Source organism: Microcebus murinus, chromosome 1 (genome assembly GCF_040939455.1).
Source record: "Microcebus murinus isolate Inina chromosome 1, M.murinus_Inina_mat1.0, whole genome shotgun sequence".
NCBI classification, from domain to species: domain Eukaryota; kingdom Metazoa; phylum Chordata; class Mammalia; order Primates; family Cheirogaleidae; genus Microcebus; species Microcebus murinus.
In genome coordinates, this window is record NC_134104.1 from 38,324,634 (window position 1) to 38,349,022 (window position 24,389).

At 35.4% G+C, this 24,389-nt stretch overlaps 1 protein-coding gene across 3 annotated transcripts in view; it reads left to right on the forward strand.

The window, feature by feature from the left end:
* ZNF654 (zinc finger protein 654) overlaps positions 1 to 24,389 on the forward strand; it is a 79,884-nt gene that overhangs the window by 21,618 nt on the left and 33,877 nt on the right. For 2 of the 3 annotated variants that reach the window (XM_012750982.3, XM_076000961.1), the window contains exons 2-3: positions 5,317 to 5,462; positions 24,306 to 24,387. In XM_012750982.3, the coding sequence (XP_012606436.1) occupies positions 5,317 to 5,462; positions 24,306 to 24,387 (228 nt within the window). Of the gene's footprint in view, positions 1 to 5,316; positions 5,463 to 24,305; positions 24,388 to 24,389 lie in introns of those variants that run through there. The other variant, XM_076000964.1, reaches the window with a different exon arrangement.

Genomic DNA, 24,389 nt, shown 5'->3' on the forward strand with positions numbered 1-24,389 from the left:
CTATACTGGATAGTAAACTGGTTCACTGCTCTGGAGGGAGATTTTTCAAGGCAGTTTCCTGTAAATATCTTTGAAATGGTGAAGTCAGCAAGGGCTTTTTGAAAACTTACAGTAATATGAGAGACTCATAGAAAATTATCTCCCCAAAGTGTGAAAAGTCCTTTGGGCTCTTGAGTATTCTCGGCTTTTGTATTCTACCCCATGTTTCTCTGTTTTTATATCAGGAGTCAGCAAACTTTTTTTGTATAGGGGCAAATATTAACTGTTTTAGGCTTTGTGAGCCATATGGTTTCTCTTATAACTATTGAACTTGGTGGTTGTAGCAGGAAAGCAGCCATAAACAATATATAAATGGATGAACCTGACCATGTTCCAATAAAACTTTATTTATAAACACTGAAATTTGAAATTCATACAATTTTCATGTATCATCAAGTGATATTTTTTTCAACCATTTGAAACTGTAAAATCCATTCTTTTCTTTTGGTTGTACCAAAACAGGTGGCAGGCCATATTTGGCCTGCAGGATTTTGTTAATATAATACATTGTTTTAATACAACATTCTTGCATGTAAGAGATCTTAATTAACATTTTTATGGCAATTCATAATTCTAAAATGTTTTCTTATAAATTACCGCAACTTAGCTGCAGAGTAAACCTATAAGATAAGCATTATTATCTCCATTGTATGGTAAGGAAACCAATGCATTGAGATAGAAAATGACCTACCTAAATTTGTAAAACCAGTTAAGTAACAGGGCCAAGACTGACTGTATTCTGTACTCTCTCCCCCATGTGGTACAGGTTAAATATTCATAACCGAAGTATCTTGCTGTATCTTAATACTCATTTGTTACCAGAATGCTTAGAGCCTTGTAAATAATAACAACAATGGTAATTTCTAATTTTCTTTATTACTATATTGTATCTGGCTATTTTTTTTTTTTTTTTGCTTTCCCTCTTGCTCTTTCTTTCTTTCTTTCTTTATTTTTTTTAATTTCGGCATATTATGGGGGTACAGATTTTAAGGTTTCAATACATGCCCATTTCCCCCCCCCTCCACAAGTCTGAGTCTCCAGCATGACCATCTCCTAGATGGTGCACATCTCACTCATTATATATGTATATACCCTCCCCCCTCCCCCCTGTCCAATACCCTATTACTGCAGTACCTATGTGACCACTTAGGTGCTGTTCATTTAATACCAATTTGCTGGTGAGTATATGTCGTGCTTGTTTTTCCATTCTTGTGAAACTTCACTTAATAGTATGGGTTCCAGTTCTAACCAGGAAAATATAAGATGTGCTATGTCACCATTGTTTCTTAGAGCTGAATAGTACTCCATGGTATACATATACCACATTTTATTAATCCATTCTTGGATTGATGGGCACTTGGGCTGTTTCCACAGCTTTGCAATTATGAATTGTGCTGCTATAAACATTCGAGTGCAGGTGTCTTTTTTGCAGAGTGTCTTTGGATCTTTTCGGTAGATGCCCAGCAATGGGATTGCTAGATCAAATGGTAGATTCACTTGTATCGCTTTAAGGTATCTCCATATTGCTTTCCACAGAGGTTGAACTAATTTGCAGTCCCACCAGCAGTGTAGGAGTATAGAATTTTTTTATTTCCATCTTGATTTCTTCATTTATGAAGTAATCATTTAGTAGGAGGTTGTTTAATTTCCACGTTTTTGTGTAGAAATGTGAGTTTCTGTTAACAGTTGATTTCTACTTTTATTCCACTGTGATCTGAGAAGATACATGGTATGATTTCTATTTTTTTAAATTTCTTGAGGTTTACTTTGTGTCCTAGGATATGGTCAATCTTAGAGATGTCCCGTGAGCTGATGAGAAGAACGTATAGTCAGCGGATTTTGGGTAGAATGTTCTGTAAATGTCAATCAGACCCAATTGTTCTAGAGTTTTGTTTAAGTCCATTATTTCTTTATTAATTTTCTGTTTGGAGGATCTGTCTTGTGCCGTCAGTTGGGTGTTGAAATCTCCGGTGATTATGGAGTTGCTATTAATCCATTTGCTTAGCTCCAGTAAGGTTTGCTTTATGAATCTGGGTGCACCTAAGTTGGGTGCATATATATTTAAAATTGTTATCTCTTCTTGTTGAAGTGTGCCCTTACCATTATATAATGACCCTCTTTGTCTTTCACTACTTGTTGCTTTAAAAACTAAATCATCTGAAATTAGAACTGCCACGCCAGCCTTCTTTTGGCTTCCACTTGCCTGGAATACTGATCTCCACCCTTTTACTTTTAGTCTATATGCATCCTTGCAGGTTAGATGTGTTTCCTGAAGACAGCATATACTTGGCCTGTATTTTCTTATCCATTCAGCCAGCCTATGTCTCTTGAGTGGAGAGTTTAAGCCATTCACATTTATTGAGAGAACTGATAGGTAAGGTAGATTACTGTTCATTCTGTTGGGTTGGATGTTGTTTCTTTGATTTGTCTCGTGAGCAATTGTATTATCTGGCCTTTAATCTTTGGGTTTTGGTTGTTTTTATATTTGTGAGTTTTTATTATGGTTTTCCGTGCGTAACACTGTTTTGAGTACTTCTTGTAGGGCTGGTCTTGTCTTGGTGAATTCTCTGAGACTTTGGTTGTCTGAGAATGTCTTAATTTCTCCTTCACATATGAAGCTTAGTTTTGCAGGGAAAAAGATTCTAGGGTGGGCATTGTTTTGTTTCAGAAGAGTGAGAATGGGGCCCCAGTCTCTCCTTGCTTGTAAAGTCTCATTAGAGAAATCTGGTGTTATTCGAATTGGCTTTCCCTTGTATGTCACTTGCTTCTTTTGTCTTACAGCTCTTAGAATGGCCTCTTTAGTTGATATTTTGGTCAGTCTGATGACTGCATGTCGTGACGTCTTCCTGTTTGCATTGAATCTCCCAGGGGTCCTCTGAGCTTCTTGAACTTGTATATCAAGATTTTGAGCAAGGCCTGGGAAATTTTCCTCTATTATATCTTCAAATAGCTTGTCCAACCCTTGAGTGTTGTCCTCTTCCCCTTCTGGTAACCCTATGACCCTCACATTAGGTTTCTTCACATAATCCCACATCTCTTGTGGGCTTTGCTGTTTTCTCTTGTTTCTCTGCTCTATCTCTGTAATGGTTTTATTTAGTTGGAGGGTGTTATCTTCAATCTCTGAGATTCTTTCTTCTGTTTGATCTACCCTGTTCTTGAGACTTTCCACTATATTTTGTAGTTCCCTGAATTGATTCTTCATTTCCAGGAGTTCGGTTAAACTTTTCTTCATTGTGTCCATTTCTTTTTCCATATCCTGGAGGCTTTTTGTGGTTTCTTTGTGTTGGTTATTGAGTTGTTGTTGCAGCTGGGTGAGTGTTCTTATGATCCACATACGAAATTCCTCTTCTGTCATTTTGGTTGCCTGATTTTGGTTGGTGTCCGTTTCTAGGGGGCTGGTGCTCCTCTTTGGGGGTGTGTTTTCCGTTTGTTTCTTCATATTTCCTGAGTTCCTTCGCTGATTTCTTCCCATGTCGATCAGTTGTTGTTTCTTTCCTTTAGGTTTTTGTTTGGGTATTCACACGCCTTGTTTAGTTTCTCAGCGGTTAGGTGGTGTCTGTGCATGAGATTCGACCACTCCCTGTATGATGAGTCAGTGGGTGCCGTGAAGAGGCTGTGCAGGATGCCGTCCCTGTCAGTAGATGGCGCTTGCTTGGAGGAACTGGCTGTGCTGTTGTTTTTGTGTCCTGTTATCAGCTCTTGTTCTGGGTGGAGCTGGGTTGGGTAAGCCTGCCCTCAGGCACCACCAATGCTGTTAGCAGGGGTCAGAGTTCTGTTCTCTGCTTCCAGGGAAAGCTGTCAGGGCGGGGCTGGAATGGTCCTGCTCAGCCAGAAATTCTGCTTGTGGAGGTGGGGCTGTCTGAGACCTGCAGTCTGGAGCAGGCCTCGCTTCTTTCCACCCTCCCCAACTCCGCAGCTACTCCTGGGCCTCTGCCAGCAGCCCAGACCACACGCCACCAGGCCTCCTGGGATTGTGATGCCGGCAGGGAGGTTCCCTGCGCAGAAACGCTTCCTGGGCTGGGCGCACAGCCTCCCTTTGGTGGGAGGGTTGCCCTCTAGGATGCTGATCTGCCCCTGGAGGCACATACACCTCCACAGGCTGTTCAAAAATATCCCTTCTGTGCCCCGGGCAATGCTAGACCTGGACAGGATCTGGTCTGCAGGTCCGACCTCTGGGTCCCAGAGTTCAAACTGTATCCCCACCAGGGAGAGGAGTTCCGGTCCCAATTCACCCACTGGGAGCCCAAGCTGTGTCTGTGTCTCTCAGCCTCTGAGTCGGCAGCATTCTCCTGGGAACATCGTGCCAGCAGCACCTGGGAGGGCTGGCGGGTAGGGCGCTCACAGTCTGCGTTCCCCTTAGTCAGCTGTAGGGTCCCAAAAGGGAAGGTTCCATTTCCTGGAGGTGCCTCCGGCTGGTGGCTGTATTGTCTCTCTGGGCAGCCGCAGGTAGGGTCGGCGGAGGGGAGAAGGAGGCAGTATGGTGCCTGCCACGCGGCTCGGGTCTGTGCACATGGAGGTGCCCCGAGGGATTTGGGAGTCTGGTGCCGTATCCGCTACAGGCTCACGGCTGGCTGGCAGCAGCCGTCTCTGGGCTTGTGTCCGCAGGTCTCTCCACCCGCTGGGAAGCCCACCAGCAGTCCCAAATGCAGGGGAGGGGAAAGGTGATTTATCCACCTACCCTTCCCGCTGGTCTCCGGGCTGCTCCGGCGGTCTCAGCTTCCAGTTCTTCTCCGCAGCCTCCTCCTGTGGAGTCTCCCGGGGTCTCAGATACCCCTCCTTCGGGCCCTCGTCTGCTGTATGCTCGCCTTCTTGCTTCTTTTTTCTAATTTTTGCTAGAATCTGTCTTTTCTGCAGAGACACTCTTTCTGGCGATGTTTCTCGTCCGCCATCTTGATCCTCATCCTCCCTCTTGCTCTTTCTTTCTTTCTCTCTTGTATCTGGCTATTTTATAATTTTATAATATTTAATAATTGGTATTTTGATAATAAGCTAGATAGGGGAGGTAAAGGGGATTTGTTAATAAAGTTTAGCAAAAATTTGGCATTGAGCAGTACAGTCATTCATATACTGTATTTCCACATTTTCAAAGATAATAATTGATTGATTTAATTTTAGATGTGTACCATGAAAATAAACAGTACAGAACTTTCTTTCTTCCTAAATTACCTCTGTTCATGCTGAACTGTTTTAATTTATCTAATAAGTTTTATCCAAATTTTAAAACTTGTGATGTTGAGCACATTTTCCATAGTAATTTTTGGATTGCTTTCCTATCAGGTGGTTGAAGATTATGCTGGAAGATGGCAGGTCCCTTTGCCACAGCTTCAGGTTCTTCAGACTGCACTTTGTTGTTTTACATCAGCCAGTGCATCATTCCCAGATGAATGTGAGCACGTACAGTATGTTTTGAGTAGCCTTGCTGTGTAAGTACTCTTTACCTCTTATAAACACATTATTTTTCTTGATATGTTTGGGCATTGGTTTTTGATTATTTCTTCTGAGGAAGAAACCTTTCCTAAACTCTTCCTTCAAAAAGAAATTTTCATTTCTTCACTTAAATATTTAAGTTTAATTTTGAAAATTTAACCACAATTTTACTTGTAGTTGTAGAGTTAAATGGAATTGTGATACACAGATTCTTCTGGTCACTACAAGCATTTTACTTTCCTTTTTAATTCTCCAGATTGCATTAGCAAGCTCTAATGGTAAATCCCAGAATGCAGCAGTTTAGGCCATCATAGTGAGCAGAGGGACCTTAAATCAGGCCAGAAAGAGGTTAGTAAACTCCTGGTTTTTAAAAATGCTTGTAGAGAACTTTGAATTAAAGATTATGAACTAAGCACTTAGATTTATCCTTTTTGCCATCCTAGAGGGTCCACTAAAATTATAGTAAAGAAGTAAAAGGAGAAATAAAGTGAAAAGAAAATAAAGGTTATCAGTTAATGAAAGATTTCCACAATTTTCTGGGGGACAAGAAAGCAGATAATGGAATGGTAATTGAAACACAACAGTGCAAGTCACAGTTTCATCTGTTATTTATTTATGCCTCAAATTGCACTCACACCACAACAGTGAGTTGTAAAATCAATCATTTATCACTATTACAAAATGCCTTTGAAAATATCAGAATACCTCTCATAGGATGAGTATTATTTTGTGAAACTCTTGATGTTTTATTTTTATGTATATATATGTGTGTATGTGTGTGTGTATATATATATATATATGTATACTTGATTATTTGTAAAACATTTTTTAAAACCATAAGTAGCATCTGAAACAAAAAAATTTATCATTTGTTTTATAAGATAGGAGGAAGCCTATCTGCCCTTCCCCCACTAAGAGGTATACCATTTGAACAAGCAAGTATAAAATACAGAGTAGAGAATGAGATATTTTGGTAGAATGCAGACAAAGGGGTTAATTAAAATTTTTCCATTCATGTCAGTCACCAGGCCTTACAGCCAGGTTGGGCTGGGGAAACAGTATTATAGCTTGAGCATCCCTCATCCTAAATTCCAAAATCTAAAATGCTCTAAACTCTTTGAGTACCAACATGATACTCAAGGGAAATATTGTCTGGAGCATTTTGGACATGGGGTTTTTGGATTAGGGATTCTGAACCAGTAAGTATAAATGCAAATATTTCAAAATTTGAAAAAATCTGGGATCTGAAACACTTTTGGTCCCAAGCATTTCAGATAAGGGATACTCAACCTACCCGACTTCCCTCTTCTCTGCCCCACAAAGAAATCAAATGATCCTGGAGGAATGACTTTTGCATTCTAGAACTTAAGGATTCCTCACTGACAGCTAGCTAGCTGATCACTTAATTGCCGTAAAGAAAAATTCATCAGTCAAGAAATTCCAGACTCACGCTCACCAGGTTCTCAATTATCTACTTATGGCCTTATTTTTTTGAGTATTGATGGGTATCCAAGAATCATCAGACATTTGAAAAATGCCTTCAATGTGAAAAAAAAAAAACACACTATACTGAAAATTCTGGAAGAAATAGTGTTAATGTTGAAAACAACATTAAAAATGTTTCAAAAATTAAAAAGATAATAGAAAATCTAGCAATTTTCAGAGAGATTTGAGAAGATATGCATAACATTAAAACATCAGTGTCATATGTTGTGTGAAAGGAATAACGAGATACCAAAAATGAATGTGAAATTAAGAGAATATGATGGTTAAAACTTAAAGTTCTATAGGAAGGTTGTAAGGTGTAAAGTTGAAGAAATAATCTAGTATGTAAAACAAAACCAAAGAAAAATGTAAACAAAATAATACATTGTGCTTCTTTTAAAATTGGCTTATATATATTTAAACTTGTAGCAGAGAAGGAGAATTCAGAACATAATATTTAGATTTGTAAGAGTGAGGCAGTTTTTTTGTTTTTTTTTTTAACTATGATTTACTGTCTGGCGCGGTGGCTCATGCCTGTAATTCTAGCACTCTGGGAGGTGGAGGCGGAAGGATTGCTTGAGGTCAGGAGTTCGAGACCAGTCTGAGAGAGAGCGAGATCCTATTTCTGCTAAACATGGAAGAAATTAGCTGCGTGTGGTGGTGTGGACCTGTCGTCCCAGCTACTTGGGAGCCTGAGGCAAGAGGATCACTTGAGCTCAGGAATTTCAGGTTGTTAGCTAGGCTGATGCCATGGCACTCTATTATGGGCAAGAGAGCAAGACTCTTGTCTTCAAAAATAGGCAAATTAAAAAACCATGGTTTAAAAAAATATATATTTTTTCCAATTTGAAAGCAGTCACTGTTTATTAACTGACCAGATTACAAAAATAATTGTGCTAGATACCTTAGTTCATTTTTCTAACAAGTTTGTTGATCTGGTCTTCCCTGTTGCCAGCATCTCCACTTTCTACAAAATTGTTTGTCTTTCTTCATTCTACCCAATGGAGATGATAACTTGAAGGGCCACAGGAAGTTATTAGCTTCTTTGAAGCATTTTCCAACAGTATAGATCTCATGAATCAGATCCTCCTTGCAGATGATGCCATATTTACCAAGAGATTGAGCAATCAAACATTATCTATCAACACAATTTGCTTCTTATTGATTTTTCTATAACCACATTTGTTTTATTTATTTTATTTTGCCTAAAGGAATTTGAGAATGTATTAGGACTTTTTGATTATAACTGACAAACCTTACTCAAGCTCATTTAAGCAAAATAAAAATAAAAAGGCAGAGAGTGATTTATTATATTATTAAATCAGAATAGCAAAGACTGGAACTTGTTTTAGGATTTTCTGAATCCAGAGAATAAAATGGCATTTAGAATTGTTCTCTCTCTTTCCAGCTTCCCTCTTTTTTGGCTTCATTCTTTCACGGCTGCCGACAGCTCTAGGAATAAGCTTAGTTTATTAATCAAGGGGGATGAAACTCCTTCCCCTCATTTCCAATCCTAAAAATATCTTGGGAAGAACCCAGAGGCCAGCCTACTTGGCTTGGGTTATGTGCCTACTTCTTTGATTAATCACTGTGTTGAGGAGAATGTGGTAAGACTTTGGACCAATCTGATGAAAGCCTATCCCATGGCCAGGGGAAAGGTGAATGCAGTCATGCACTGTTTCAGACAATAAAGGACTGCATTCTGATATGGAGGTACCATAAGATTATAACGGAGCTGAAAAATTCCTATCATCTAGTGATGTAGCTGTCATAATGTAATACAACACATTACTGGTGTTTGTGATGATGCTGGTGTAAATAAACATACTGCCCTCCCAGTTTTCTAAAAATATAGCACATAGAATTATATTATGTACAGTACATGATACTTGATAATAAATTACTATGTTGCTGAAATATATATATACTATGCTTTTTTAATCATTTTAGAGTGTACTTCTACATATATATGTAGAAGTATATATATAATATATACATATATACATACATATATATACACACATAATATATACATATATATATATATATGTAAATAAAGTTAACCGTAATACTGCCTTAGGTCATTCAGAAGGTATTCCAGAAAAAGGCATTGTTATCATTAGAGATGATAGCTCCTTCCTGTTACAGCCCCTGCAGACCTTGCAGTGGAACAAGATGTAGAGGTGGAAGACAATCTTGATGATCCTGATCTTGTGTATGCCTAGGCTTATGTGTGTGTTGGTATCTTACTTTTTAATAAAAAAGCTAAAAAAGTAAGAAAAATAAAATTTAAAACTAGAAAATAACTTACAGAATAAAGCTATAAAGAAAGAAAATTTTGAACAAATGTATAATGTGTTTTAAGCTAAGTGTTATTACGAGTCAAAAGGCTAAAATTTAAAAGTTTATAAAGTAGAAAAGTTACAATAAGCTAAGGTTCATTTATTATTGATGAAAATACTTTTTAAAATAAATGTAGTGTAGCCTAAGTGTACAGTGTTTATTTGAATTTACTTTAACAGAAGAGTTCACTGTATTTTCCATATTGGAAGAAAAACGGAGAAATAGCAACATTCTGGCTATATTAAAAGAGTAGTAAGTCTGTAACAGTATTTGATTTTACTTAAATAAGTATTTAACTAGAAAGTTCTTTTAATAATTATTCCATAATTATGTTCGTTTATATTGTAAAGGTTTATGCTTGGTTCTAGGGATAAAATAGAAAATAAGATAAATAAGTCATTGTTCTCAAAGACTTTACAGAGATAAAAGACTGTTTTTTCAAATGTTAGGGAAAGGAAAAGACATGAAGAAAATTGTGTTAAATTGGCTAATTATAATTTTGTCTAACTTTACCTGGGTTGACTCTCCTTGTAAGCTGTATTTTATAAAGAAATGAAGATTTTGCTGTGTGTGTGTGTATGTGTGTGTCGTGCACTAAAATGGGCCTTGAATTCATTCCTCTTTATAGATTAAGAAAACAGTCCTGAGAAGTTGGGAGACTTTTGCAAATATGACTGGGCTTTTTTCTGTTCTCTTGTTTTACATTGGTTAAATACAGACAGAATCCTAAATTTCATAGGTAGAACAAAGCCAAACACCCTGAACCTAAGTGGACCTTTGGGCAAAGAACATAGAATTTACCAGTTTTATGTAAAATAAAAGCAAATGTAGTGCTGCCTTCCTAGCTTCCTTTTGCCCAATGGAAAGTAAATGTTCATAGATTACAGGATTCTAGGCAGAATTGAGTGATGAGACAGCAGGTATTTGCCTGCCAGCCATTAGGTCCTCAGGGATCACTTGGAGGAGGGAACTAGTTCAGATAGTAGTATTTAGTATATACAGTGGCAAAAACTTAAAGAGTGTATGCCAAGTTGCCTAAGAGAGAGAAGCAAAGGAGGTCTTTTCTTTCATGGAGCTAAATTGGTATAATCATCCTCTTATTTAGAGTGGATAGATAGTCTTGGGCTGGGCCACATATGTAATGGTAGATCACTGATCCATTCTGATTATTTTGCTAAATTCCACTGTATTTCAAACAGCATTTGTGCCTAGCCTAACTTCAATCTCTACTGTGTATAACAACCAAGTTTTATTTGGTTGCATTTTGTAATTTAGGTTTAGGCTTCAACTAATTTAAGAAATGGCCTGGAAATCAAAGAAAGAAAAGCTAATTATAAAGGTACATTTGTTTTTTGGGGGGCACGAGGTCAGGTCCCACAAAAAGTCTTATAGGGCCCAATCGGTATCCTTTCTCTATGACATATAGCACTCTTTTTGCTTCTTGACTCTTTAATTATATTGACCAACACTTATTTATAACACTTTATCCAATTTTTCATTTATTTTCTTTACTAATCACTTGTCATAGGTGACCCCATTTACTTTAGGAAAATATTTAGGCTGTCTAGTCTTCCTTTGTCTTCTCTCTCTGAAGAAGAGATGTGCTTCCTTTTTTTTTTTTAATTTTCCAACAGTCTTTTATTTATTTTATTTATTTTAGTGTATTATGGGGGTACAAGTGTTAAGGTTACGTATATTGCCCATGTCCCCCTCCCCCCTCAAGTCAGAGCCTCAAGCGTGACCATCTTCCCAAAGGTTGCACATCTCACTGTGTTTGTATATACCCATCCTCTCCCTCCTTCCCCCTGCCCAACACCTGATAAATGTTATTCCTACATGTCCATGAGGTGTTGATCCGTTAATACCAATTTGCTGGTGAGTACATGTGGTGCTTGTTTTTCCATTCTTGAGATACTTCACTTTATATGTATACCATGGAGCTGAATGTATACTATTCAGCTTTAAGAAACAATGGTGATATAGCACCTCTTGTATTTTCCTGGATAGAGTTGGAACCCATTCTACTAAGTGAAGTATCTCAAGAATGTGCTTCCTTTTTGAGGCAGATGGTGGTCTTAATTCTTACTAAATTCCATTAACATTGTTTTGTTCCTCACCATTACATTAGATGTTTTGTTTACAGGATTTGTTGTAGCTAAAGTCAATGTTAGACAACCCTGAGTGCATTTGTTTATATTGGCCATGGTTAGAAACTCAGCATTTCTTTTGGTGCTAGTTCTGACAAGCATCTTTTCCCCTATAATTTTGGTCTTTGTTGCTCCTTATATTGACTTTGGAGAAAAGTGGTTGAGACTGTAGTCATTTTATGGGCAAATACAATTTATTAACTGGTGTATTTGTATTGGTGACAGTGGAAAGGGATCAAGTGAGAGAAACACTATTCCCATGCACATTAGTATATATCAGATTCTAGAAGGATGTACATGTATAGTTTTGAAAAATGGTATTTATTGTTTTCCTAATGTAACATAAATTAAGAAAGCTTGATAATTCTCTTGTTCAGTGTGGATAACCAAAAAATAGTATACAAAAGCAATAGACTTAAAGCAATTGCATTCAGGAAAATCAACTATTCTTTAGAAGATATATATAATCATTATGAAGGATATAAATACATGTTTGAATTTTTCTCATATTTAAATAGCTTAATGTTGTGCTAAGTAAGATCACTGAAAAATTACAGATTAAACCTTTTAACTTTCACTTCCTTCCCTCTAATTTTTGGTGTATAAAACTAACCGTAACATTATACTGTCAGCTTTCACTGTGGAATAAAGATTAAGGAAAAAAACCTGTGAAATGCTTATGTAATTGTTATAAAGTTGACAAATTTTCTTCAGTGCTTTCCTATACAGAAATCTGGTAAAAAATTCTCCCAGGATCACAGCACTGAATTTATATATTTTTTAATATTTAATTTATTGATTGACACCTACTGGTTATAGTTTTTACTTCTTTTTACTTCTTTTAATTTTAAAATATTAAGGGGGTACAAATGTTTTTGTTACATGGATAGTTTTTTTTTTCTTTTTTTCGGCATATTATGGGGGTACAGATTTTAAGGTTTCAATAAATGCCCATTTCCCCCCACCCCCCACAAGTCTGAGTCTCCATCATGACCATCCCCAGATGGTGCACATCTCACTCATTATGTATGTATATACCTGCTCCCCTCCCCCCTCCCACCTGCCCAATACCCTATTACTGTAGTACCTATGTGACCACTTAGGTGCTGTTACATGGATAGTTTTTATAATGATTTAGTCAGTACTACAAGTGTGTCCAACACTGGAATAGTGCTCATTGTACCTGTTATATAGGTTTTTACTCCCCCCTTCTTGATTTCCAGTGATTTTCACTTTTTTCTATGCCCATGTGTGCCCATCAGTTAGTTCCAAATTATTAGAGAGTACATGTGGTGTTTGTTTTTCTATTCTTAAGATACTTCACTTAGGATAATGGTCTCCAGTTCCATCCAAATTGCTGTAATGGCTGAGTAGTACCGCATGGTATACATATACCGGATTTTGTTAATACACTCATGAATTGATGGGCGCTTGGGTTCATTCTACATCTTTGCAATTGTGAATTGTGCAGCAATAAACATTCAAGTTTAGGTGTCTTTTTGATAAAATGACTTCTATTCCTTTGGGTAGGTACCCAGTAGTGGGATTGCTGGCTCAAGTGGTGGGTCTACTTTTAGTTCTTTGAGAAGTCTACGTACGGTTTTCCATAGAGGTTGTACTAATTTATAGTCCCACCAACAGTATACAAGCATTCCTTTCTCTCTGTATCCATGCCAGCATCTACTGTTTTTGGACTTTTTTTTTTTTTTTTTTTTTTTTTTTGAGACAGAGTCTCACTTTGTTGTCCAGGCTAGAGTGAGTGCCGTGGCGTCAGCCTAGCTCACAGCAACCTCAAACTCCTGGGCTCAAGCGATCCTCCTGCCTCAGCCTCCCGAGTAGCTGGGACTACAGGCATGCGCCACCATGCCCAGCTAATTTTTTATATATATATCAGTTGGCCAATTAATTTCTTTCTATTTATAGTAGAGACGGGGTCTCGCTCTTGCTCAGGCTGGTTTTGAACTCCTGACCTTGAGCAATCCGCCCGCCTCGGCCTCCCAAGAGCTAGGATTACAGGCGTGAGCCACAGCGCCCGGCCATGTTTTTGGACTTTTTAATAAGAACCATTCTGATAAGGTTAAGGTGATATTGTGGTTTTTAATTTGCATTTCCCTTATGATTAGTGATGTTGAGCATTTTTTCATATGTTAGTTAGCCATTTGTCTATCTTCTTTTGAAAAGCTTCTTTTCATGTCTTTTGTCCACTTTTTAATAGGGTTTTTTGGGATTTTTTTTTTGTTATTTTGAGTTTTTTGTAGATTCTGGATATTAGCCTTTTATTGGATGTATAGTTTGAAAATATTTTCTCCCATTCTGTAGGTTGTCCACTTGGTGTGTTGATTATTTTCTTTGCTGTGCAGAAACTTTTTAATTTACTCAAGTCCCATTTATTTTCGTTGTTGCTATAATTGCCTTTGGGGGGGTCTTATTCAGTCATGAACTCTTTGTATTGGCTATAGTTTTCTTAAGCCATGATATCTTGAAAAGGTTTTTCCTTTTAATTTTGGAATCAGGATATGAAATAATTTCCTCTTTGTCCTTATGGAATAATCTTCAATAGATTTGCTTGTTTTCTTTTTCATTTTCTTTTTGATTAAGGTATATTTCAGTCAATATTCAATTAAGGAAATGTAAACAATACTAGATAATTCAGTAGAAGGAATTTAATTCATAGAAGCACTTTTAAAGGTATAAGAAGATCTAAGATCACTGGGGATGATAGTGAACCCAGATGTTTGCGACTGCAGCAAGCTGTTGTTAGCTCTCAGAATAGAAGGACAAAGGAAGAAGGAGTTATTACTAGAGTCTAGAGACTAGAGATGGTTGATGAGGAGAAGAAGCCAATTTGCACGAGAGAGGACTTCTGAAGAAATAGAACTACTGCTTTGGAGGATCCTGAAACACAGGGGCAAGAGAGAAGGATCCTCATTTCTTCCTTCCTACTGATTTCCAGTTTTCCACCATTGCCTCCCTTCAGCCAAACCTAACCAGAAACCAGAGACCTTTGTTTTTGAACGATATTTCCACTGATTATTGATATTTTTGGTTGACAGGGTTTTTTTTCTTTCAGTACCTTAAAGAACTGCATCCACTGTCTCTGGCTTGTATCTTTTCTGATGAAAAGTCTGTTGTTATCCTTATCTGTTTCCCTGTATATAATGTACTCTTTTAGGAGGCTACTTTTTAAGATTTTCTCTTTATGACTTTTTAAATTTTGAGTAGGAGATACATGTTCATGGCTCAAAATTCAAAAAGAATGATGAGTATACAATGAGATATCCCTGCCATTTACATCTACCTGCCCAGTTTCCATTTCTATAGCCATCCAACATAATTATTTTCCTTCCAGAGATATGTTATACATATATAAGAAAAAAATTTCATATTCCCTTTTTTGTTATTTTGGACAAATGCTAGTATATGCTACATACTGTTTTGTACCTTTTTTCACTTGGATAACTTTTCCCATCAGCATAGAAAGAGCTTCATCAGTCATTAAATTGGCTTCAGGGTATTTAACTCTTATGGATATATCAAAATTTAACCAGTCCCCTATTAATGAGTATTTAGTTTTTGTTCCAGTCTTTTGCTGTTATAAACAACTCTTTAATAAATTAGTGTGTATAAATGGCCTTTGGAATGCATACAAGGATATTTTTAGATCCTAGATGTATCCTAGGAGTAGATTTGCTAGATTAAAGAGTGAGATTTATTATTTTGGTAGATAATGACAAATTTCCCCTGTATAGATTGAACCAATTTACATTCTTGCCAGCATTGTAAGAGTACCTGTTTCCCACAACTTTGTCAACACCGTGTTTTTTTTTTGAAACAAAACAAAACAAAAAACACCTTTATTTTATGACCATTTTCAAATACACACAAAAGTAGAAAGAATAATATAATGAACCACCTGTCACTCTGCTTCAACAATTATCAATATATTATCAATCTTGTTTTATCTATACCTCCCCACTTCTTATTATTATCTTTTTTATTCAGAGCTTTAGTAAAAAGTATAATTTCTATATAATTAAGTTTGCCTATTGTAAGTATATAATTCAGTGAATTTTAGCAAATTTAATAGAATTGTGTATCCATCACTACAATACAGTTTTACATATTTTCATTACCCTACAAAGTTCCCTCATGCCTACTTGTGTTTCATTTTCCATAAACTACTTGTTTATGTCTCAATCCCATTTTCTATAAATAAGTTGGACTTTTCTCACTTTTTATAAGCTCTTTATTAGAGATATTAAGCTCTTCTTATGATATGAGTTAATGTATATTTTTTTCACTTTTGCTTTGCCTCTGGTGTTTATGTTTAATGCTTTTTTAAAACTATGTAGATTTTTAAAAATGTAATTATAATTTACCAATATTCCCTTATTGCTTCTAAATTTCTTATCATAGTTAAAAAGGTTTTTCTATAATCAGGTTATATTGGAATTTATTCTGATATTTGTATTGTATAATTTTTTATACTTACAAAGTTTTCTATCCATTTTGAATTTTTTCCATGTTTGGAAGTTAGAGTGAATCAATTTTGTCTTTTAATATTTGTTTATTCAATATGAAGAAGTCAATTTTTTCCTCACTGATTTAAGATGCTACTTTTGTCATACACTAAATTTTCACATGTAAATTGGTCTATTTTTAGATTTTCCATTTGTTTTCATTAGCCTATTTGTCTATTCATGTGCCTATACAATATTGGCTTAATATTAGAGACTTTACAAATTGTAATATTGGTTAGTCCCTTTTCATTGTTCTTGTTCTTTCATCGTTTTCCTACATATTCAACTTTGTAAACAACTTGTTTAATTTCAGAAAAACCTGAACATACTTCTGTATGTAAATTTATAAATTAGTTAAGGGGAATATTAGCTCTTCACTTACTGAAGTTATACTTTTATGTATTCTTTACTTTCCTTCCAGTCCAATATTAGCTCTTCACTTACTGAAGTTATACTTTTATGTATTCTTTACTTTCCCTCCAGTCCAATGACACTGGAACACCAATGTTGAACCCTCTTTTCTACTTTACATGTTGTTGATGTTATGTGTTTTTGCTCTATTTTTTAAAGCCTAGATGAGGTTATTATTGCTTCAAGTTGTCAAAGTGTTTAGTCTATATATTTACTAATTTGCATCTTAACCCTTTCTTGCCAATCTAATTTCTCTTTTGTTTTTTGTAAATAATTGATATTTTTCCCTGATTGTTTATACATTGCTCTTTATTTCGTATTTTATAGTTTACTGTGATTAGCTAGATGTAGATTTCTTTTTATTTATTCTTTTTATTGGGGTTTCCTGAACTTTCCTCAATCTGTGGATTTGTATCTTTCATCAGTTTTGAAAAATTCTTGCCTATTTATTGTTTTTGCCCCATTCAGATTTTTTTCTTTTTAGGCTGTGGTTAGACTTGCATACTCTACCTGTATGTCTTTTAACTCTTGTTTGTATTTTCCATTTCTCTGTCTTTCTGTATTGGACTCAGGATATTTTTGTAGATCTTTCAGTGTACCAATTTTTCTTCAGCTATACCAAATCTGCCATTAAATATGTCCATTGACTTTTAATTTCAGTGATTTAATCTTTTATTTCTAGAAGCCTTTTTTCTCTTTTTCTATTTAGCTCCAAGTTCAGATAGGCAGTTTTCCTTCCAGTCTAGAAATATGATGAGGTAAATGGGAAGACTATACTGGTGTAGTTGTTCGAACTTTTTAGTCAAGGCTAAGGCCAGCTGTTTTATCTAGCATTTTAATTGTTTTTAGAGGAATAATCATTAAAGGTACCTAGTCTGTCATATTATGGAAAATACAATATTCAGTAGTATCCCTTTATCCGCAGATTCGCTTTCTTCATTTTGTTACCCATGGTCAGCTATGGTCTGAAAATATTAAATGAAAACTTCTAGAAATAAAAAATTCCTGAGTTTTCACTGTGGCCTGTTCTGAGTAATATGAGTGATGAAATTTTCCTCTGTCTTGCCCAAGATGTGAATTCATTGGTTTGTAAAGGTATATTCACCCTGTTAGCTACCCACCTGTTAGTCAGTTAGCAGCTATCTTGGTTATCAGATAAACTTCCATGGATTGTAGTGCTTGTATTCATTCAAATAACCCTTATTTTACTTAATAATGGCCCAGAGTACAAGAGTAGTGATGCTGGCAATTTGCATATGCCAAAGAGAGCCCTAAAATGCTTCCTTTAAATAAAAAGGTGAAAATTCTCTACTTAGGAAAGAAAAAAAAAATCTTATGCTGAGCTTGCTAAGATCTAGAGTAAAAACAGATTTTCTATCTGTGAAATTGTGAAGACAAAGAAATTCACACAGATTTTGCTGTTGCACCTCAGACTGCAAAAATTATGTCCACAGTTCATGATAAGTGCTTAGTTAAGATGTAAAAGGAATTACATTTGTCAGTAGAAGACATGAACAGAAACATGTTCCGATTGATGGAAATTGGGTTTCAGTACTATCTGTGGTTTCAGATATGTCTTGGAACATTTCCTGAGGATAAGCAGGGACTACTGTATATGTAAAAACAAAACTGTGAACCTTTTCCTTCCTCAGTAAAGACATGTTACTGAAGAAGTATTTTGAAAACAGCTGCATTAGAATGGTTGAGTATGTCAAAATAAATGTTCTTTTTTCATGTTAAGTAGCACTGAGTAGAAATTTCTGTAAGATACCAAAGATTTAGAGTTAGTATATATAGAAGAAATTCTTAAGAACTGAATGTCTTAAATAAAGTGTGGGCAATAAAATTTTATTCTACTATTTGATTCTCATAGAGTAGACCTAATTTTCTTTGACTTAAGTTAGTAAGTGGATTTCTTGTATTTGGATAGTTAAGTATCATATTTAGTGGAATTTTTCTATGATATGTAAACAACATTCTTGTATTTCAGTAGGAAAATTACTGATACGCTACAGAAATCCAAAAAAGAGTATTAATTCTGGTTATAACTATCAAACAGAATGTTTTGTCTTTCTGTGTATTTTAAGGACATCTGCTACCTTATTACCATTTGTAATGTAGTCATGAGGTGCATAACATTTAGTCAATGACAGACTACATATATGACAGTAGTCCCATAAGATTATAATACTGTATTTTCACTGTACCTTTTCTGTGTTTAGATATGTCTAGATACACAAATACTTATCATTGTGTTATAATTGCCTATAATATTCAGTACAATAACATGGTACAGGTTTGTAGCCTAGGAGCAATAAGCTGTACCATTTAAATTTGTGTAAGCACACTGTTCACACAACAGAATAGCCTAAGGATGCATTTCTCAAATGTATCCCTGTCATTAAGCAACACATGACTGTATATGGGAAAATATAGTCTGAATTCCTAGCATACAAATGACAGAATATAGTCTGTTTCGTAAATAGGGACTCCAGTAGTACTCTAGTTAGTTCAGCTTGCATAGCAAATAGGAATTTATTGATTATTGAAAGGCAAATAAGTGTGGTGATGCATGGTGTATTTTTTAATTCAAAAGGCCTACCATTTATATATAATGTATTTGCCACTCTACAAATTATATTTGTTTTTATATACAGTTGACCCTTGAACAATGAAGGGGTGAGGGACACCATTCCCTCCACCCAGTCAGATCTATTTTTAATGTTTGGCTCCCCGAAAATGTAACTTCAGACAGCCTGCTATTGACTGGAAGCCTTACCAATAACATAAATAATCGGTTAATGCATTTTGTAGGTTATATGTATAATATACTGAATTCCTATAATAAAGTAAGCTAGAGAAAAGAAAATGCTATGAAGATAATTATAAGGAAGAGAAAATATATTTACTATTCATTGAGTGGCAGTGGATCATCATAAAGGTCTTCATCCTTGTCATCTTCATATTGAGTAGGTTGAGGAGGAAGAAGAGAGGTTAGTTTCGTTGTGTCAGGGTTGGCAAGAGGTGTTAAGAAAATTGACATACAAGTGGATCTGTGGAGTTCAAACTCGTGTTCAAAGGTCAATTGTAAATCATTTTGTTTAGGTAATTTTATTTTGGGTAATTATTTCAATTTAGGTAAATGAACTGTAGGTAATCCATAATTTGGACTAAGATTATTTATAAATTAATATATAGACTATTAACATTAAATGTGATAAAACATATTAAACATTACATTAAACATTTATTATAGAAACATATTAAACATACTGAACATTAAAAACATATATTATGGCACAATTTTTGGAAAGAAACCTTTGAATGACTTTAATCAGATATTTTAAAAAAATCATAATTTAAGGAACATTTGTATTTCAACTAAATTGACACATGCATAGCAAAATAACAAATCTCTGAAGATCCTGTGTTTCTTTATAGATTGTTAAAGGAAATTTGGATGATGATGTTAATAATAGTAGTAGTAGTAGGCCAAGTGCGGTGGCTCACACCTATAATCCTAGCACTCTGGGAGGCCTAGGTGGGCGGATTGCTCAAGGTCAGGAGTTTGAAACCAGCCTTAGCAAGAGCAAGACCTTGTCTCTACTAAAAATAGAAAGAAATTAATCGGCTAACTAAATGTATATAGAAAAAATTAGCTGAGCATGGTGGTGAATGCCTGTAGTCCCAGCTACTTAGGAGGCGGAAGCAGAAGGACTGCTTGAGTCCAGGAGTTTGAGGTTGATGTGAGCTAGGCTGACACCATGGCACTCTAGCCAGAGCAACAGAGTGAGACTCTGTCTCAAAAAAAAAAAAAAAAAAAAAAAATAGTAGTACTATATTATAATATTATGAGCAAATACCTATAGCACTAAGTGCCAGGGATTATTTCAAATGCTTTTGCAGGAGGCAGCTACTATTATTATCTGTTTCATAAATAAACTGAAGCATTGAGAAAATAAGTAATTTGACCAGGGTTGCCTACACATCACGCAGTGGCGCAGCTGAGATTGAAACCCAAATAGCGTGGCTCTAGTCCATGGGTCTATAAAGGGCCAGACAGTAGATATTTTAGGGTTTTAGCCCATGAGGCCTTTGTTGCCACTGCTCAACTCTGTGGCATGAAAGCAGCCATAGTCAATATGTAAATAAATGAATATGACTGTGTTCTAATAATACCATGTTTTGGATAGGGATCTTTAAATTTCATGTAATTTTTACCTGGCATGAAACATTATTCTTTTGTCCTTTTTTTATAAAAGTTTTAAATATGGCTAATCATTCTTATCTTGTGCATTACACAATAACTGGCCTTCCTTGGCAGTAGTTTGCCAGCCCTGCTCTAGGCTGTTACTTTTATTTTGGAGTTCTACTTTGTTCAATTTTGGACTTATTTGCTCTGTACTCTGTAGAGTTTTCTTCCATGATAGATAGACAAATTAGTCTCTAAACATTTAGTTGATCATTTATTACTAGTCAATAGGAAATACAACAGGTTTGAAACATGAAGTTTTTACTTCCATACGTAATCTAGTTTCCTCCCCTAGTGATTTCAGCCTTTTCTTACTGCATAAATACTGTTGACTTCTTTGAATCTTCCCCTAATAAGGAAGAGGTAGCCAGACCATGTATTTTGTCTTTATTTACTCTTATTTTGCATGTGTTTTTCTCATTTTAATATCATCATGGAGTTGGGCCTTGTTATTGAGGTAGCTGGTAGTGGAGCATGCATAGGTCTCTCTTTTGGGATGCTGGCTCTCTTTTAATGTTCACATAATGCAGACTTATGATTTTACATTCTCTTCCATATTTTGTTTTTCTTTACAGAGTCATGTTGATCTGCATACTCATGTTTAAATTTACTGCCATAGCATATTTTATTTCTACCAATAACTTTTGTATCTCTTTCAATACATTAATTGTTCTATCCATCAGTATTATCTACTAAACATTTTTATACAATCCCACTCTCTAGTGCAAATTTAACTTCCCCCTGCTTTGATATATTATAATACAGATATATACAAAGTCCAGTACTAGGATAGTACAGAAGAATAATCACCTGTATGTTTGTCTGGAGAGAAGGCACTTAGGCTCAGTTCCTCAGTGAAGTTGTATAAGTAGGTCTTAGGAAACAACATATTGAAAGATCTGAAAGAGTACAGGAGTTTTAGAAGTTTCCTTTGATCGGAGAGCCTGGAAATTATGGTTAAAGCTACATAAGTTTAGGTTTGGATCAGACATAGGTTCTTATGTCATGATAAGAAATTTGAATTTTCAGCATTAGATCAATGATTTCAAATACATAAATAGAACAGGAAGGGAATGTAAGTAATAAATTAATCAAGCAGCCAGCATATTGGAGAAGTAAGAGAGGTGGATGGAGACTGACAAATTGGAAGGGGAGAGTTTATGCCCTGTCTAAAGGCAGTAGCCGCTCAGCTTATTTTGCGATGGAGAAATACAAGTATTATGTTATAGGGGTTCCTGTTTTTCAAAAGCACAGAGCAATCTAGATTTTAATTAAAATATCTGCTTTACATGGTATAGTCCAAACAGCAGTTTGTTAAGTCTGTAAATATGGGTTCATTTCTGTGTTTTAGGAAGATAATAGTAGCATCTGTGTTGAACATGAATTTTGGGTAAGTGTAGAATAGCAAGAGTGGTGAGGGTCCAATAGCAGTTTAAAGATGAGATAGATGTGAATTAGTGCTTTGTTAAGAGGGATAGAAAAGATTCTAGAGGTACCTTTGATGGGGCATTTTTCATAATTATTGATAGTACAATAATTGCAAAGGATTAATAAAGAATAATTCTCCCTTTCATCCCGGACCCCTAGGTTCTTATTTACTCTGTACACAGGCAGTTGTTTTTACTAGCTTGTTGGCTATCCCTTTAGATAGTCTGACAATATATAAACTTTATATATTGGTGTGCATGTGTCCTCCACCCTCTTACCCCTTTAACACAAAAATAATGTAATGAATATATCTCTGTATCTTTGCTTAACAATATATCTTGAAATGTTCTCTTTATCTATATATACATGTAACTATATTCTCATTGATATTTGCATAGTACTTCATTGCATGTATTATAATTAATGTAGGATATTTCCAGTCCTTTGCTACTAGAAACTATTTGTGATGTATATCCTTGCATGTATGTCTTGAACTTACATGTGTATGTTTGGAGGACGAAATTTCTATACATCCTAGTGGAACTGCTAAGTCAGATGGTATGTGTGCATTTTAAATTTTGATAATTAATACTGCATTGCCTTTAAAAGAGGTTGTATCATTTACAGTCCCTCCAACAAGGTATAAGGGCCTATTTCTATATACCAAAGCTGTTACAGAATATACCAATTCTTTATATTTTTATAAATATGATAGAGGAAATGGTATTTCATCTATAGTTTTTGCTTAATTATGAGTAAGGTGGAACATCTTCTCCTACTGAAAAAAGTTCATGTGCATTTCTTTTCTGTGAAAAAGTCTTATCTTCCAGCTTTTTCTATTGGGTTGTAGACCTTTTTTTCCCCCTAAATTACTTGTAGAAGCTTTTAAACTAAGGAAATCAGCAAAGATTCTTTCTCACTCACCATATCACTTTGGTACTTTTTTTTGAGACAGAGTCTCACTCTGTCACCCGGGCTAGAGTGCCATGGTGTCAGCCTAGCTCACAGCAACCTCAAACTCCTGGGCTCAAGCGATCCTCTTGCCTCAGCCTTCCGTCTGAGTAGCTGGGACTACAGGCCTGTACGATTACACCGGGCTAATTTTTACTATTTTTAGTAAGAGATGGGGTCTCACTCTTACTTAGGCTGGTCTTGAACTCATAAGCTCAAGCGATCCTCCTGCCTCGGTCTCCCAGAGTGTTAGGATTATAGGCAAGAGCTACTGGGCCCGGCCACCACTTTGCTTTTGACTGGATTCAAATTTTTTGGTCTTTTGACATTTGAAAATTTAAAGTAGTGAAATTTATAAAAATGTCAGTTTATAGGGTATGTTGTGCTATACTGAAAAAAGTGTAATTGTGTAATTTCAGGTTTTTTATATAATTTTCAAAACTATATTCTCATAGTTATGTATTTTAGTCTTTATTAGTGACTCATTTTGATTATAGACAAAAAACGTTTGTCTATGGACAGAAATACAACTTTAGGTATTCATAGTTGAGTTTCTGTTAGATGAATTAAAATCTATAATTTTGAAGGATTTGTCATAGGTATTACTTTAAGATTGCTAGATAATATTAAAGAATTTTATAATTTTCCATATTCGTGATTAGAAAATAGTTCCTATTCCTTATGAACTCACAAATTATTAAAAGCACATAAAGTATTTAGTAACAGTATTTTGAAAATAATTAGGAACCACATAATTTGAGCAGTCCTCTATATTCAAGGTGAACCTAAAGTTGGGGAACCACGTGTCATTTATTAGATATAATTGGTGGTATATGCTATAATATAAATGTTGATTGAGAGTTTCATAGTGATTCTCTAACTTTGTATTTTTGTGTCAATTGTACCCATTCCTGTATCCCTCTGAAAAAAATTAGACTTTGGATTTTCTCTGGGTTCCCACTATACTAGGGTAAAGCTGCACGCTGTCCTCATTTTAGATTATCCTTCCATGCATAGCCACCATTTTTGTGACCTTATATGCCCTTAAATTTTATTGCAGTGGGCTCAATGGTAGGCATGAATAATGTAATTGTTTCATTTTATAATTTTAGAACTATGGTATATTTCTTTGTATTTTTCTTGAAGACATTCCTTTTAAAATCTTAACTGAAAACATAATATGAATTCTAAATGATTAGTACAGTTATTTGATTTTAGATAGCTGTTATTGCTTGATAATCTTTTAAATTGGAGCAAAACTCAAAGAAGCAATGAAAGTTATCATTCACTTATTCTTTCTAGGAGTTTCTTTGAGTTGCTGCTGTTCTTTGGAAGAGATGAGTTTTATGAAGAGCCGTTAAAAGATATTCTTGGATCATTCCAGGT